The sequence below is a fragment of the Cyprinus carpio genome, chromosome B7, assembly GCF_018340385.1.
Source record: "Cyprinus carpio isolate SPL01 chromosome B7, ASM1834038v1, whole genome shotgun sequence".
Taxonomy (NCBI): Eukaryota; Metazoa; Chordata; class Actinopteri; order Cypriniformes; family Cyprinidae; genus Cyprinus; species Cyprinus carpio.
In genome coordinates, this window is record NC_056603.1 from 8,712,075 (window position 1) to 8,730,656 (window position 18,582).

An 18,582-nucleotide genomic window follows, 5' to 3' on the forward strand; every position below is an offset into this window, starting at 1 on the left:
AACTAAAACTGTTCATTTACAAGTGATAAGGTTTTGATATAATCATCGTAAATCTAGTTAGACGTAAGTAAAAAAAAAAAACTCAAAACAATAAACCAATTTTGTATTTACTAAAATAAGGTGGCATGGTCGTTATCATAAATGTGAAGTATTTTGATGCTATACTTAAGAGAAATGCAGGGGAATGTGGTTCGATCACATGACTGTCGTTGACTCATGAGTGTGTGTGTGTGTGTGAAGACAGTGTGGAGTTATTATGGCGCTGCCGAGGCCTCTGCTGCTGGAGCTGCTGTTATACTCCAGCTGTTTTATCTGCGGGATCATCACAGCCGCCTCTGTTACAATCTCGCAGGTATCAGCTGTTTGTTATTTCACAGGGAAAACTATAACAGACTTCACCTTGGTGTTACACGTCACTTTGCGTCGGAAACACGGCAAAATGCATGTTTCAAACTTTAATAATGCTGGATAAAAGGCTTTGTTTAGCGCAGTTCATTGCAGTAAATGCGTTTTGGTGTTTTCCCTAGCAATACTGACACTTGGAGTCCTAACTTTCTCTCTAGAGGTATTTTGTGCATGCACTCTAACGAGTTGCCCTCAAAATCGTTCGAGTCGTGTGACTGGAGAAAGTAAAACTAGGTGTGTTTTTAAACATGTTTTAAAAGCGTCGAGTGTGAGTTATTTATCCATGCTGTAGAAGAACTAATACGTTTTAAAAGTAAAACCCGGAAGTGAAGAGAAACTGAAAGCGTGACAGGAGAAGCAACTAAAAAAAAGTGGAAAAGCTTCCACTTCTGTCATTCTCTTCAGTTTTTCTGTCATCTGACCAGATGAGAATCTGCTGCTCAAGAGTGTAATTGGTTTTTTAGTGTGATGGGTGGGAAGAAAGAGTGTGTAATTTTAGTGTTTGAAGGCGCCTCAGTCAGGTTTCATCCTGCTAGCTCCAGGAAAATAATAGTAGAGACATTGTCCACCAAGAATGATGGTCTTTATGTAGTAGGCTACTTGCAGATTTTACTACACTTGTTTTTCAACTGCTTACAGACAAAATCTTTACATGTCACAGTTTCTGAAACCTGACACACAAACACCAGAACCACACACCAAATCTGCTTAAACCATACACTAATTCTCGGCCTATTTTCAGTTTCATAAAACACATTTTGTAAAACATAACACACAATTCTCTATGCAACATACAGAAATCTAACATTACGGCAAAGGTATTTGCAAATGTTTGCTTTTGAGATGTGTTTGTGATATTCTGAACGCAGTGATTCATTTCGCAAGAGATGTGAGGCATTTTGAATTTTGTGTGCAATTCTTGGATTTGTGTTTAAAGTTTTGAAAAAAAAGAGGCAGAGTTTTGAAAATGTGTATAAGCAGTTAAAAAAACTAACAAAGTATACTTTGATGTACCATTTGTAAAAGCATTAGAGGCACAAATCCCATGTTTTTTTTTTAGATGAGATAAACTATTATCTAACATAACATTAGACATGAAAAGTATCTAGTTTGAAACGCACAAATATCTGTATTCCACGCCTTCATTTTGACTCACATTCAATTAACCAACCGTATCCAAAAATTAAAAACAATATCATAATTTGACAATTTATTAAGCTGATATTAGGTGCTATATTTTTAAGTAACATAATTTGGACTTTTCCTAGCATAATGTGAGTAAACTCATTACCCTTTCTAGCTTTTCTTATGATTTCTTTTTTAATTAATTTTTTTATTGAAAAAAGTAAAGTAAATAGAATATGAAATGAAAAAAATTTAAAAATTTATTTTTTTCTTTTTTTTTTTGTGTCTTTGTTGTACCTTATTCATGAGAAGTGTTTACTTTGGTCATGAGATGCATTTTATAACAGAGTTTTATCTTTTTTTACTTAAACAGGGCAGTTTTGATGGGAAGTGCATGCTGTACGGTTCAGTGCGTCTGAACTCCTCATCCATCGCTGTGCTTTCATCCAGTTCTCCTTCCCTGTGTTACTTTGTGTCAGCCATCTCAGTGTGTGTGGCCGTCTTCTGCTTTTCACTCACTCTCTACTGGATCTACATGGCCTGTGTTGACGGAGAGGTGAAAAGGTATGTCCAGGAATACAGTAATCCATGTGTTAGTGAGTTTGGTTTAGGAATGAGAACAGAGGTTATCTGAAGGTACCTCCGTTTCTGTTTCCTGTTATGCCATGTTCTAGTATGAATGGATTGCAGGAGGAACTCTAAACGGACATGATGCAAACTCATAAAAATAAGTTGTTAGTATTTAGATATGTGACATTGGGGTCAGTAAGATTTTTTTTAAAGAAATGTATACTTCTATTTAAGTAACGATGCATTAAATTGATCAAAAGTGATGGAAATGACTTAAATAATGTTACAAAAACATTCTATTTCAGATTAATTAAAAAAATACTCTTTTTAGATTTGTTTTTAATAAGAAATGTTTTTTTAAACACCAAATCAGCACATTAGAATGATTTCGGAAGGAAATCTAAATATAAAATATATTAAAATAGAAAAAAAATTATTGAAAATTTTAATAATATTTCACCGTATTACTGTTTTTACTGTAGTTTAATCAAATAAATGCAGCCTTGGTGAGCAAAAATTTTAACTACAAAAACTGGTGTCCCCGAACAGTTAAATGGTAGTGTGTATATATCTTAATAACAAGCTGTTAATGCATTATGATCTAAACAAAATGATAAGAATCCCATCAGTGCACCATTATTAAATGTAGGGGAAAAAACATCAAACAAATTCAGTAAGAGATGTTACAGCAGTCCGTGTACTCTCAGGGTGTAAAACCTTGTTCATATGAACAGATGAAGTGTTTTTCATTAAAACTTCTGAATACTCAGAAAAATAAATGCAGTTTAAACTCTACATTGTTAAAAATGTAATAAAAGCGATAATGTATTTTTTTTCTAAAATGTAATGCAAACATTGTGCAATGTTGTCTGATATCAGAGAGAAATTATGGATGAATGTTACTCTTGGCTTGTCTGGAGTCTTCCTCTTCTTCCTCTTGGTGACGGGATGCATCCTGAAAATCGGCCGAGACAGACTGTGCGACTCCGTGATTCAAACAGCGAAAAATATAACCAGGTGAGTGTGAGCGCGAGACCTCTGTAATAGCTTTTGATTATTGCAGGCAGACAGTATTGACCATGATAACAACCATAAATGACTTGTAGGTTTTGTGCATTTGCAGGTGTGAAGAAGCACAAAATAAGCCTTGGATGAGCCCTATAAATGGGAGTCAGTTCTACTCCAGACTACACACTGCAGAGGTACTCTAGCTACAAACCTTGATCACAAACACATTGAGATACTATAACAGCATTTCATATATATTTTGAATTAGTTCTTATTTGTATTTTCCATTTTTATTTTAAATTCAGTTAAAGTTTTAGTAATTTGGTGTTTTTATTAGCTATATATTTTTATATTTTGTAAAATATGTCATAATTAACATATCTTAAGTAGTTTGTAAATGTAATTTTTATTTCAGTTTTAGTTATTTTAGTACATCAAGTTAATCTGAAAGAAAATGAGAAATGTTGTTTTGGCAATTACCTAGTAAAAAAAATATTTTTATTTATATATCTTAATATTATAACATAGTATTACAATTTAATTTTCTATCATAATGATTTTTAGCAGCCATTACTTTAGTGTTACATGATCCTTCAGAAATCATTGTAATATAATATATAAGAGGTACAAAAAAAAAAAACTTCCAACATGAAATTTGATACATGCCAATTAAAAAAATAAGATCATACTATATCATGAAATGATTACATTTTATTTTATTATTTAATTTATTTTTGTTATAATTATTTTACTATGCAATGTCTGTAATTACAATGGTTAACAATGCTTTTCTTTATTGTTAAATTTGAGTGAAATTTCGGGCGTAGCAATTTTAAAAAATCATCCAATTTCATGATTTCCATATCATGAAATTATGTTTTGTTATTATTTTTATGCAGTGCCTTTAATTACAAACTCCTAAAATTATTTATAATTTTTTACTCCCTAGCATCATCTTTAAGAAATCTTTTTTTTCTTTCTCTCTCTCAGACAGCAGTATGGGTGAATTTCTTCTTTTGGTTGATCATAGCAGTTCTGGTCCTGCTCCAGCGTAACAAAGGCTCAGAAATCCGGTCAGAAGGAGAGGACCCATCAGCGACCCCTTCTGAAACGGAGCCCTTATTCAACCGCCCAGGACGTTCTTAGTGAACGTCTAAAGCAGTCTTTGTGCCACTTGAAGCACTCACTCACACGTACATACGCTCGCATTGACAATCTCACTGTTGGCTAGCTGAGCCGAGAGGATTTTGGCAGCTCCAGCATACGCATTTTTACCAAGGGTTAGTTGCCATGGTTACTGATCTGTAGCTGGCAGCACAGACCTGGCAGGTGATAGTGTGTGGTTGCCAGATTGGTGGTGTGACCTGAACTGATTGAGACACAGCTTTATGCAAAGAGCATAATCAAATCTGACAATGTTGTCATTGTTTTCATAAGCAGCAAAACAATATCAAAAAATAAACTTGAGGATTTCATACTCAAACCTTTAAAAAAAGGCACTCTCTGGCTAAGACATTTCATGAGTACATATGTCAATTCAAAGACTTTTGTAGAATAACAATCATTAAATTGAACCTAACTGACCCGGAGTCAAATCAAGTCAACCACTGTACTGTAACTTTTAACTTAAGCCTGCTCTTTGATAATGTACAACATTTCGCCCTCTGCTGTCTGTTTATATGAATTACTCCATAAATCCCGTTAGACTCTGCTCTTGTGCCTATTTTGAGGGCCAGGAATCTCCCATAAGTGTTTTTCCCCCTAATTTCAGATTTCTCCTACTCATAGTCCTTGCCGTCCTTAACATGAGCAAAACTGCTTGAGAGTGTCTTTCCGAGAGTGTTTGGCTATTAATCTTGTGCCCAGTAGAGATGTCATTTTTTTAATGGCTTTTTCCTGCACACAGCCACAGGAGGTAGGAGTGTGTGTGTGTGTTTGGGATGACAGGGACATAAATCCATAATTTAGCTTGTGATGGTATCTGCTTTCCACAGGCAAAGTGCCAAATCCGAGGTGCTGCCCACAGCACTAAAGTCCTCAGAAACACAGTGTCCTTCCGCTTATCCCGGCAACACAGTGTCCAGGTCCAGTGTCCACTAAATGCTTCATCATCATCGAATAATTTCTCCTCTTTTTCTGCAATTTTTTGTACATTTTCATTTAACTTACTACTATTGTTTTAGAACTGCTGGTTATGGATTATGCACTGACGTTTTTTATGAATACTAAATCTGTTGTATAACCCGCTATGTCAGAGTTTATGGCTGTGTGAACATTTCAAAGCAATTAAATTTGTCAACCAAGTGCTTATGGTCTCACAATGTCTATATATTAAAGGTGCATGATGACTTCTTTGATATTTTTAATTTTAAGATTTCATTTAATGGCACCCTTTTCCATACAATTTGAGGCTAGATGATGTAGTTTGTTTCTACATATAAACAGATGTAGCATTGCATCACTTGCTCACCCATGGATCCTTTGCAGTGAATGGGTGCCGTCAAGTTAAGAATCAAAAAAGCTGTTTTTGAAAAAAAGTAATCCACACAACTCAATTCCATCAATTAATATCTTGGAAAGCAAGACGCTGCACGTTTGTATGAAAAATCTTCAATGGCCTGAGAGTGGATTTTAATATTTAGTCTAGTGTCTGTCGGAGGTGGGCCGTGTCCAGCTGTGTGGCCTCACACTGTTCCCGCAGGCTCTGGGTCTCCTCGTGCAGCTGCAGCCAGCTTTGCGCTGGGCTCCATGCACTGTGTTTGTATTCCGACAGTGTCCGCCAGAATGGACTCCACACTGGACACCACCAAATCAGGTCTGTGCCTTTACTATCTCAGTCATCATTTGGCAGAGAGAAAGAAGAGCGCATGGCCATAGGTGAAGGCTGAAAGTGAACTGAGCAATGAAGGAATATGCTAATACAGGGGGTTTAAAAGTTTTGATGTCTTTTGAAAGATGTATCTTATGCTGACCAAGACTGTATTTATTTGATCTAAAATAGAATAAGAAAGGCAATAATAAAGTTTATTTCTTCTGCTGAACATTAGATATTTTGAAGAATGTGAATAACCAAACAGTTGCCAGGTATCCTGACATTTTATCCTACCCGTCAGATTGTCCTAACAGGTCTTACTGCGCATGCGCACATCAATATTACATCATTTTTCTCACCCTGAACAACAATTACTGTATTTGCATTACTGTAAGGTGAAGGTTTAGGGTTGGGGTAGATGTAGACATTAATAAAACACAATCTAATAGGCAGAAAAATTTATTTATTGTTGGTTTCTGACCGTAGCTTTATCCATTCTAGTCACAACCATAAACAACACAGTTACTGTATTTACATTACTGTAAAGACAGATTTAGGGTTGGGGTGGGTGTAGACATTGATAAACCACAATTTGACAGGTAGCATTTTTTGTGGTCGAATTATACTACCTACTACTACTTTTTTAATGGGAGGTAGCAAAATCGAAACAGCACTGGCAGTAGCCACAGACTTCCATAAAATGCTATGGAAGTCAATGGCTACCATAAACCACCCACATTCTTCAAAATGTCTTTTGTGTGTGTGTGTGTGTTCAACAGATGAAACTCATTCAGGTTTGGAACAACAGGAGGGTGAGGAAACAATGAGACTTTTTGGGTGCACTATCCCTTTAAGATAACATAGAACCCTAGGTGGTTCTAAACTAAATATTTTTAAACATAGGCCTATATTCACTAATCTACTCCTAAATGCTGACCAAAAATATAGATGACTCTTTGTCTGTGTGTGTGTGTGTGTGTGAGAGAGAGAGAGAGAGAGAGGGAGAGAGAGAGAGAGAGAGAGAGAGAAACTCACGAGCTGCGTCCCAAAGTATGGATGATTTACTGTACATAGTGCTTGCCAAGGACTGTCATTAAATGCATACTAGCAGACATGAGTCGAGCATTTACACTCGGTCTCTCCAAAGTGAAAATGCGTCAGTCATCATGCATGATGCCTCATTATACAGCAGCGGCACTCGGTTTGATCCGCCGGGCTTCAAGCGGCTTACAGAGGCTTACCGAGCCTCTCTCACATCAGTCACATCTTACTGATTGCGAACATTAACTCCCGTTAAAACACGAGACCGTATAAAACAACAGCAGGCATAACAAGACTGTACCCTTTGAATGTAAATAAAAGTAGACTATAAGTACTAAAAGAGAAAAGTTCTAACAAGTGAGTAAATTAATTTGAATCCCGAGCTATTAGGAAACATATAATACCATTTTGGCCGCATGGCGGCGTAATACAACCCATGTGTTCAATTGAAACAACGTCAAGGCACAAATAATATTTCAAATCAAGCAGTTTATTATGTACCATCAGTATTACGTTTATCATGATCATCGCGATACTTATTTTCAGCCTGGCCACCAACACACACACTTAAATACCTCCTTTCATAACTCCAAGCCAATTCACTGTAAAACATAACTCAGGCAAACCTGTTTGAGGCATAACAGCAATATTTTGCTCGCTAACAACCCAGTAATTTTGGGGAGGGGACAAATGTAAAGCTCCTGTTTATTTAAACCGAACAAATGGAACATTCTGTATCCTGCAAACATCTCAGTGAATTAAGCAACATCTGAAATGTCATTGTCACAAAAAGGAAAGTATTGCTTTTTGATTTTGATGCTACCATTAAATATTAAAGGGTTCTTAGGCAAGTTTAATGATTGTTTTTGGATTTTAGCTTGTTTACACACACACACACACACACACTCCAAACATACAGACAGTTGATTTCAAGACTGCCTGAACCTTCAGCAACTTAAAAATACTCATCATCCATCTCCAGAAGACAGTTGTGCATCCAACTGAACAATTACGATTTCTAGAAATTCAAGTATTCCGGGAATCCAGGTTTCCACCATCTGGGTATCAACAAAAGGCGAATGGATGAAACACACTGCACTGTCAAACACGGATGACACTTTACATTCTCATTGTGATTTAAATAGACACCACATCACTGTTAGATCAACATTCACATTGTGACAAAACATTTTGACAGTATTGCAAGAACATTGTCTTTTTCTTAATCAAAGGTGTTTTCAATTATTTGCAGTACAGCTGCAACACCTATGTGACCTGCTAAAGGATAAATGAGAGAGCATGTCTGCATGCTGTAGGCTTATGGTAGGACTAAACGTGTGCATTTCTGCTTCCAATGTGTATTTGCAGATTATATTTGAAGCTCGACAGCATAACACAAGTAGGAAGATTTGCGCTTGTACACATTTTCCAATTATTAAACATTCACATGTGTATGCTGCAATGAACTCACTACTAAGACGTCTCACGAGGATCCACAGTTACTAGGAGATGGATGTATCTTGGCACACTAAGCAGTCACATCTACGACTGGCCTATTTATTCACATGACACTTCAGCCAATCAAAGACGAGCACAGAGGCTACGATGGAGGGCAACATGCTGTACCGTTATTTATGTCTGAGGTGCTCTTCTGTGTCAAGCTCTTCGTGAGGCAAATTGGTGATATGATATACAAATAAACAATTATTCACTAACAATAAATATTAAATACATACAATGAACAAAAAGTGATTACAGCACCACACAAAAGCAAGATTTAGTGCTGTAGTTTCAGCTGAGGAAACATCTCCACGAACTTTTTCTGAACCAAAAATGTGTTACTGGGACCTGCAAGCCTGCAGAAAGAAAATATTCTCAATGAAGCTGCAAGATAATAGCTTAATATGATTATATTCCTTGCAATAATAATCAAATCCATTAGTTCTATCAAAGATCCATTTCATAAGAACAGTAGATGCAGTAAGGGAAATTTTGAAAAAGAAAAAAAAACAATTAAACAAATAGTTACAATGAAATTTCTCAAGAAGCTGAATCCCAACATTTTGTGCAAGTTTATGAGGTACTTTTTTTTTGACTTGTGGGACACAGCTATATGTTGGCTATTTGTATAGATTAATAACATTCTTCTTGATGAACTGAAATGTTCTGTTCTCTTTGTGATCTTTGGAAGACTTTCCAATAGTCTTGTCTTTTGTTCCATGACCAGTGGAGGTGCAGTTTATTGAAAGTTCTTCTTTTATTGTGCATCCCCTTAAAGTTTTACAAACACTCTCTTGCCGTTTCTTTATTGCATAGATAAGTTTATATTTACATCGATCATTGTTTGGTCAATTTAAGCAGCAGTCTTAAACTGAACCAACTGACCATTCTCTAAGTGCTGCCTTAAAAATTTACTGACCAATCCCACTTAGCTACTGTTGCCTTTCGTTGTTTTCTCAGACATGCTTTTGCACTTTTAATGAAAGTCTCTGATGGATCTGAGAGACTGGATCCTTTAAATGCAATTTTACAGATATTATGGTAAAACATTGTTGCCAGGTCACTTAAAATAGTGGCACAAAGTGCAAAGAGTTGATACAATCATTATTTTTATTTTTCTGATCTTTAACCAAATATGTATCGATTCATCTTTTAAAAATTATTTGTCTTTTCAGTTTTCAGTGGTCAGCATTCTCATCAGTTTTCACCTTTTTTTTTTACTCATTAATTATATGCATGCATTACAATGTAATACCTCATTGTGTATGTATATCCCTAGTTGATTCCTATGGTATATTCTGTAAAGTTTGTCTGAGTTAGCAACAGTGACCAAGGGGAGTGGAGCTCAATTCACAAATTACTTCCTTCACATTCTTTTTGGTCATGACTGTTCTAATCGTCTTTTTTTCCTGCTACCTCAAAGCGCTTTTTTGATGGGGGCTCTTCAGGAAATGTCTACACCTGAATGGCAACTCTCCTCTCCATGCACAATCAACACAGGAAAGAAAAAGGCATCCTGATATGTAGGAGGTCTGTCTCCTTCCCTTGCTTCCTCTTCTTCTGCATCCTCCTGTTGCTCTCTTTCCTCCCCGTCTCTCTCACCGTCGTCTTGTTCTCTTTCTACCACATTTGGCACCTCATCATCCTCATCCCCCTCTCCCCCCAGCACTCTTCTGCTCTCTTCATCTTGTCTAGCTCCCAAGCCTAAGAAACCACCTCCCCCACTTGCCTCTTCTCCTCTTGTTGCAAGCCCTCCACCGTAACTTCGGGAGTGGAAGAGGGACGACGGCCGAGGAGCCTGGAGACGCCCCAATGAGAAGCCACTCCTGCTCAGAACCAGCCGTCCCGGGCCTCCAGGACCACCCCCTGATCCACTTGCCCTCATCCCAGCCATGGTTCCAGTCAGCAGGGCTGCAGTTGGGCCTCTCAGCCGGGACGGCAAGGAAGCACTGCTTGTGGTGCGCCGGCAACGAGGACAGTTCTGGAGCAAGTACGCTGAAGCGAAGGCCACTGGAAGAGTCGGGCCACTCGCAGTTGAGTTATTCCCCTGCCCGGCTGGAGGAGTGTTGGTACCTTGGTTACCCCCCGAACCGGGATCCATCAACAGGGCCTCAGAGTAGCTAGGCACCATTTGCTGGTTGCAGCGAATGTGCCACTCCAGCTCTGTCATGTCCACTGTATTGACACGTGAAATGGCACGATAGCTCGATCCGGTCCCAGTTCCAGGCCCGTTTCCATTCTCGTTGCCCCCACCATTCTCAGTTATGTCACCCCTACTGTTCTCATCAGCATCGCCAAACAGTTTCTCTACGTGGTAATGCACATACGCAGTGCGATACTCCGCAACAACCCGAAGTGGCCAAGACAACAGCAGAGCTGAGGCCAGCCAGAAAACTTTACGCCTGGCGTACCAGGGCTGTCTGGCGGGGTCCGGAAAAGCAAGGATGTGTTCGCGGAAGTCCACGTTCTTCAAATGCATTCCCTCTCGTGCCTCCATGTAATCATCAAGCCCTTCATTTTCACCGAAAAACCGTGCGCGCTGGGTGAGGTAGGCAGCCTCCGCTCGGGCACTGGCGAAACTAAAGCATTTGGTGAAGCGCAGCCGTACCGCTGGGTAATCCATTAAGCCTCTAAGATCTTTCGAAACGTCTTTGACACCATACCTCGCATAGTCAAACTCTGAGCTCGCAGCATGCGTGTTTACACGCTCATGATACACTTGCGTAGTGGTGTAGGCGTCCCCGTTGCGGTAGCGTGTAACCTGTCTTGTTCGTCGAATGTAGTGGTAACTGATGGCCTTCCACCAGATGCACGGCGTTGCTTGCTGCAGCCTTTGCACACGCTCATAAACATCTGCAACCTCTGCTTGAGCCAACATGGCCGTCTTGGAGTAGCAGTGCCAGCATTCCACCAGGTAGACCACGTACAGCATTGCCAGGAAAGCGAGAGGAATATAAATGTAGCCGCTGGAACAGGGACTATCCAGATCCACTTCTAGGGGGATGTAGACATCGGAGCTTGCTGAGGTCGCAGAGGGGTCTCCGGGCTCCACAACCGCAGCATCGGGCTCTGTTGGAGCTAGCACTGGAACTTTGCACAGCTTGCACCAGGCCAGTGTGCCAAAACAGCCAAACATGAGCAGAGTGAGGAGAAGACACTTCCAGTGAGACTCGCGACACAGAGAGGCAGCCAAGGACTGCTTCACTGGACGCTGCTGCAGAGAGGTGAGGGCAGAAAGAACATATCAGTGAGCATATGGATGATAGGTTATAATAATTAAGGCATATTTAGGATTGTATTGCCTGGAGAAAAATAGATATCAAAATTCTATTTGCAAATTACCTGTATGGTTAAATTACAAAACACACTTGGTCTGGCCTGAAATAAATTTCATGCACATTAGGTTGAAACATATGGACTTAATTACCTTACACCAACCCTACGATTACAGACAAGCACTTTTTAGTGCAATTGTCAGAAAAGGTGTGCTAACACTTTAGGAACATTATTTATTTTTTTAGCCTAATGGATAACATTATGCAAATTCTAATTATCAACTGTATTCTTATTTTTTAAGCATTTTCACTCAATAAAGAACAGTGTTGTTTGCAGTTCATTCTTTGTCTTATGCATTTAAAAGACCTGCCATGACAAATAGAATCCTTCACAGTCTGATTTCACAGGACCTTTATTTCGAACATTTAGCAAAATAATCTGTACTTCAAAACTTGTATTGTTATCTAAGGTATTGTAAATATTTAATACTTAGAAAAAGAATGAAAGAATGAGGAATGCTGAATGCTTCTCTCTGTGTATACAAGATGTCAACTGGGATGTACGTGAAGTTTTCTGAAAGAAAAAAATACAGTAAATCTTGTCCATGTTAAGACATAAAAAAAAATAAAACATACAACTGCACAATCTAGATTTGAAATGCGCATTTGCAATCGCTCAAACACTCTTTATAACAATCGCTCTTCCATAGCCCCTTTTCTTTCACTCTTTTTCTATTAACCAAACCACAAATTCAGAAGGTAACATCGGAGTGGAAGTAGAAAGAGGATTATAGCCTTTGGATGACTGCTGCAGCTACTTGAATCTTAAGATTCTGTATTTGTGGTTTGGTTTATTGAAAACGACTGAAAGAATGTGGGCTATGCAAGGGAGAGGAACATAATACAGAGAAAGATTTGGTTAAAGAAAGAATATGATACATCTTTACAGTCAGAGAGATAAGTATGTTGGCAGGAGGAGCAATATGTCAAAGCTAGATACTCTCTCATCATCCTTCAGCAGCCTTTGCCACATTAATGCCATACTAAAATTTACAGAAATAGCACACTATCTACTGCAGCCTATTACTGCTGCCAAACAAATTAATTTAAAAATGCATTTCTGATATGACTCACAGCTTTCTTCCCTTCAAGCTGTCTCCATTTCTATTGATCTTCATGTAATAAGAGACAGGAGGTTAACTCAGCACCAATGAATGCATAGAGAAGAGAGAGAGAGAGAGAGAGAGAGAGAGAGAGAGAGAGAGAGAGAAATGCTGTAGTTTGTTAATATGGAGCGCCTGGAGGTCAGTGCTGACTCTGGTCTTGAGCATCGTCACAGATTTGTTGACCTAACCGAAGTCATTATCTGCATTGAAATAACACAGACCTCCTTTGATCAGATACTGTACCAGTGAGAGGACATCTATCAGGCGGAAGAACATGATAAATGTAATAAGGAAAGAGCTAAGCACAGTAGCAGACAAAATGCGAAAGAAACGTTGCCTAGAAGGCTGGTAGTAAAACAACAGCCCCAAGGGAAAAGCTCTGCCAAGACCTGAGGATAAAGACCTGATTATTACCCTGTGTGGGAAATACATATCACTTTATGATACACATGGAATTACTTAAATTGTGTACTATGGGTAACACACTTTCTTTAGTAACGTTCTGATTAATAAACTAAAAACTAAAATGTGAATTACCAATCTGTGGAAACGTACTTGTTAAATATTATGATTTTACACCTCCAAACAGGGATTCACACCAACATTGCCATGGTTTATACAATGTTTTTAAATATCTACCATGCTACTACTACAATGGTTTTCTTTAAAGTATCTTATAATGCAAACTATTATGTGTACATCATTTGGTACCACTATATTAGCATATTGATACCATCAATGTACCACTACAGTATTTTTTGTGCAATTACATTTTGTGCCAACCTCTTTTTTTTTTTTTCAAAAGAGAAAAGATAGCCAGACTGAGGACAGAAAAATCTGGGGAAACAACAAACTGCAGTGCAGAGAAAAAACATTTGGTTAACAAGGAATATACTGCAGAATGTTTGCTGTGGAGAAACATGCTATATTATTAAACCAGTCTCAATATTTTCCACTAAAACAATTATGAGACTAAAATACTGGTAAGAGTATAGCTTGATTATGTCATATGGCAAGCTGTTTACATAGCTTGTGATATTTATTTCTTATAATAATCTAGTACTTATGTTACTATATGTGACGTGACATACAGCCAAGTATGGTGACCCATACTCAGAATTTGTGCTCTGCATTTAACCCATCCAAAGTGCACACACACAGCAGTGAACACACACGGAGCACCTCAGTCGTGGTATTGCCGGCCTGAGACTCGAACCCACAACCTTAGGGTTAAGAGTCAAACTCTCTAACAATTAGGCCACGACTTCCCAAGTGCCCAGTCCTGGTCCTGGAGATCTACCTACCTGCAGTGTTCAGTTTCAACCCTGATCATACACACCTGCCTGTAATTATCAAGTGCTCTTTCAGATCCTAATTTAGTTAGTTCAGGTATGCTTGATCATGATTGGAGCAGAACTTTGCAGGAAGGTAGATATCCAGGAACAGGTTTGGGCACCCCTGACCTAAACACTATATATATATATGTGTATATATATACATATATATATGTGTGTGTGTATATATATATATATATATATATATATATATATATATATATATATATATATATATATATATACACACACTATGTCACTAATGCTTATTTGTTATCTTGTAATTGTATTCTTTTGCTATTAGTACTTTTTCAGTACAACCATTCAAACATTTAAGTATCTGTTTCAGTATTCCTAGTAGCAATTGTATATTATATATATATATATATATATATATATATATATATATATATATATATACAATTGCTAATAGGAATACTGAAACAGATAGTCATGATATATAACAAGAAAACATTTAAAGGTACTAGTGGCACTACAATAAATATTCGTCACTAATAGAATAAGTATTAGTATCTAATAGTTACTACTGAAAAAGATAACTATTCTCTAATGGATTGTTTAGCAAGTAATTAAAAGTTGTCAGTAACAAATGTTAAAATGGCTTGCCATATACGTCGTGACAGCCTTCCCGTGCTCAACACTAATACTGACTGTACTACAGAAAACCAGCTAACCTGTACATGTAAACACAAAAATACACCATTAATTTCGGATTTGGAGAATTCCCCAAACGCCCTCGTCTCACCTCTTCCCTCACAGCTCCGTTGAGAATGGGCTCCTCTCCTTCTGCCGTCGCCTCCTGCATCTTTCCTCCGTCCCTCTAGCCCCACGGGCTTCAAGATGTGGCGGGCGGCCCTCGGGTAAGTCACCCCATCCGCCGCTGGTCTCGATACGTTTGCTCGAGAGCAGCAGCCTGGGCGAAGTCGCATAAACAACGCCACATTACCCACCCGCACTCTTCGTCTCCTCCTTGCCCTTCACACATCAAGTGCATGCATATCTTCTCAAGTAGTCTCTCGGTTCTGACCATCTCACCACCAGCTTCATCACCTTCACTGTGGTGAGGATGATGAGGTTGTTGTTATGGTTGTAGGTCCAGAAACATGGATGATTGAAAGAGAATGCATCGAGGACTTTATAACGCACGCGCCTGTCTGAATACTGGATGCAGGCAGCAAAACGTCAACACACATTTCCACGAAAGCAAGCTGCGTCGATTCAAAGCGCCCTACTTGTTTTTGTCGATATGCGTGTTTCTCCTTGAGGGAGATTCAGAGGACGTCAGCGGAGTCCCCCTCCAATCTCCTGTAAGGCAGGGCAGCGGTTACCTCAACACTGCTTTCTTAACACTGATGTCACCCACCTGCCCCATACAGCTTGTCCCAATCCACTGCACCAATGCCCCCTTGCAATTATTTCCCTCATTTTAATGCACATTTTAGAAATCTTACACTTTAGTGATTAAACCTAAGGCACAGCAAGTTTACAGGTTTTGTTTTGAAGCACAGAAATGAACTATAATACTCCAGAGGCAAGTAGAAAAACTGGAATTTACATCTTTATTACTTTAGACATTATTTGAGAGTCAACGAATGAAAATGAAATGATTAAACTGAAGTGCAACAACACATTTGTGTTTGTAATAAGGCGAAAGCCTATGACAGAGGTCCACGTGTACAGTAGAGCTCAAGGCTGGTCCAATATTCCTGGAGTAAAAAAAATATACATCATAATATTGCAAAAAATAAAAAAATAATAAATGAAGTCATTTATGCTAAACAAGGAATGCATTTAGTTTATCAAAAAATATATTGTGAAATATTATTACTATTTAAAATAACTTAAAAAATAAATGTAATTTATTTCTGTGATGCAAATCTGAATTTTTAGCATCATTATTCCAGTCTTCAGTGTCACATGTTCCTTCAGAAATCATTCTAATATGCTGATTTGGTGTTCAATATTTTTCGTTGCTATCAGTGTTGAATAAAGTTGTGCTGCTTAATATTTTTGTGGAAATCACAATATAATCATTAATTTTTTTCAAGATTCACTGACAAATAGAAAGTTTAGAGAAGCCGCATTGATTTAAAATAAAATGTAGGTCTTTACAGTCACTTGATTAATTTATTGCATACTTTCTGAATAAAAATATAGATTTCTTTATATTTTCTTCATATTCTTTATATAGCTATTCTTAGCAGATGAGCAAGCAAAGCCATTACATTTTATTTAAACACATACTCAAATACATACATACATGCAGATAGTTAGACAATAGATAGTTTTCCATATTTTATGGATTTAAGAAGTTTCTCTTTATCTGTTTCATTGGAGCACTGATCATGTGCTTAAAATAAACTAGAGAAATAATAAATGATTAAAAAAAGAATTTAAGAACAAACAAAAAAAAATCAAGCAAAGCCAATAGCTTTTTCCAAACGCCTGGGTGAACCAAGAGGTAAAATGACATGACTTTAACATGTTGTCATCCATTTATGTTACCAATACAATAATTTTAAATTCATACAGTGAGTTAATGTCTGGGATAGTAGAATATAAATGAGTGATTTAATGAGTGTGTGTCTGTGATAATGGGGTGGTACCGGTAATTTAATGCGTACGTGTCTGTGATAGTGGAATGTAAATTAGTTTTAATGAGTGAGTGTTTCTGCAGTAGTGGAGAGAGAGTCACACCTGCCGACTGTGCTGTAGTGTTCAAGAACAGCGGTTGCTTTATCACCAGAGACTCCACTGATCTGCATAAGCTGTCGTGCAAATACTTCCTCCACTGTCTGTATGTGTCAGAGATCTTAATTAGAAATAATAGTAGGATTTATAAAAAAAAAAAAAAAACTTTTCCACAGGAAAACATGATATATAACAGCACAGAAAAGGTCACCAGCAGGAATAATAATAATAATTAGTGCTGTCAAACGATTAATTGCATCCAAAATAAAAGTTTTTGCTCACATAATGTGTGTATGTGTAGTGTGTATATTATGTATATATAGATACACACACATGCATGTTCATATTTAGTAAAAAATGTTATGTTTATATATTAAACATGTCTATATATAAATTATATGAATATAAATATATACATGTAAATATTTTCAAAATATATACCGTATGTGTGTGGTTTATATATGCATAATAAATATACACACTACACACATGAACAAAAACTTATTTTGGATGCGATTGATCGTTTGTGATATATATATATATATATATATATATATATATATATATATATATATATATATATACACACATATATACATACATATTTATACATATATATATACATACATATATCAGTATTAATTGAAACTGGATATTTAATTGGGGTCACTCATTTCCAACCCATTTCAAACCCACTTTTAGTTTATTTTTCTTGTCATCTAGTGGCATCTCTTTAAATCTAAAAGGAAAATAAAATCATAATAATTCTTTAATAATACCATTTCAAAAAAGGCTGTTTTTAAGTATCCAACCATACTGTACAATATAATATGGTGATGCCTAAATTCACTTTCGCATCACAATCCCGGTTTTAGGTTTTAATGTTACATTTTTTATTTTAGTACAGATTTTTAAATGTTGCCATTTACCATATCAGCAATAATTATTTTCTTGTTATCAGCAAATCATATTGGGCATTATTTTAATATCAGTGCAAACCAACTTTCTAAAATGTTCACTGATTTGTTGACATTACCTTGTTCTTAACAGCCCCATAGTTAAATTCTGTGAAGGCCATGAGAGAACAGAACAGGTTTGCCATTTGCTCACTCTTATCTTCTCCATCACCCTCCAGTTCTCTGGAGCGATAGAATAATGTGCAATTCTGAGGATTAATAAAAGTCACAAAGCTTTTTATTATATTTAGAAAGCAGATAAATGGCAATTGAAAAATGGCATTCAAAGGTTTATTTTCATTACTTTTTTGTGTGTGTCCCTGAAGCGTTCACCTATGATGCTTCCACACAGATCATCCATCCTCTTCCTCTCAATTATGTAATCAAGCACCAGCTCTTTTCCCACAGGTGGACGCAAAATTAAACCACCCTTCTAAGATGTAATTCTTAGAACAGATTTACATCTTAGAACAGATTTGGAGAAATGTAGCATTACATCACTTGTTCTCTCCAGTGGATCCTCTGCAGTGAACTGGTGCTGTCAAAATAAGTCCAAACAGCTGATACAAACATCACAAAAATCCAATGTGTTCAAATGAAGAAACAAACTTATCTCGGATGGCCTGAGGGTGAGTACATTTTTAGCTCATTTTAATTTTTGGGATGAACTTTATATTT

At 37.2% G+C, this 18,582-nt stretch overlaps 2 protein-coding genes across 2 annotated transcripts; one reads left to right on the plus strand and one right to left on the minus strand.

The window, feature by feature from the left end:
* The first annotated feature begins 186 nt into the window (after positions 1-186).
* On the plus strand, positions 187-5,414 carry LOC109094026 (transmembrane protein 179B). Its single transcript, XM_042727064.1, has 5 exons — positions 187-352; positions 1,904-2,094; positions 2,980-3,117; positions 3,224-3,302; positions 4,099-5,414. Exons 1-5 carry the CDS (start codon positions 257-259, stop codon positions 4,252-4,254), a joined length of 660 nt encoding a protein of 219 aa, XP_042582998.1. The 5' UTR covers positions 187-256; the 3' UTR covers positions 4,255-5,414.
* A 2,437-nt stretch (positions 5,415-7,851) lies between these two features.
* Positions 7,852-18,161, minus strand: LOC109093699 (transmembrane protein 151B-like). Its single transcript, XM_042727065.1, has 4 exons — positions 17,985-18,161; positions 16,955-17,052; positions 15,003-15,963; positions 7,852-11,675 (listed from the first exon to the last, which is right to left on the minus strand). The coding sequence occupies exons 3-4, from the start codon at positions 15,060-15,062 to the stop codon at positions 9,906-9,908; spliced, it is 1,830 nt and encodes a 609-aa protein (XP_042582999.1). The 5' UTR covers positions 15,063-15,963; positions 16,955-17,052; positions 17,985-18,161; the 3' UTR covers positions 7,852-9,905.
* Positions 18,162-18,582: the final 421 nt, after the last annotated feature.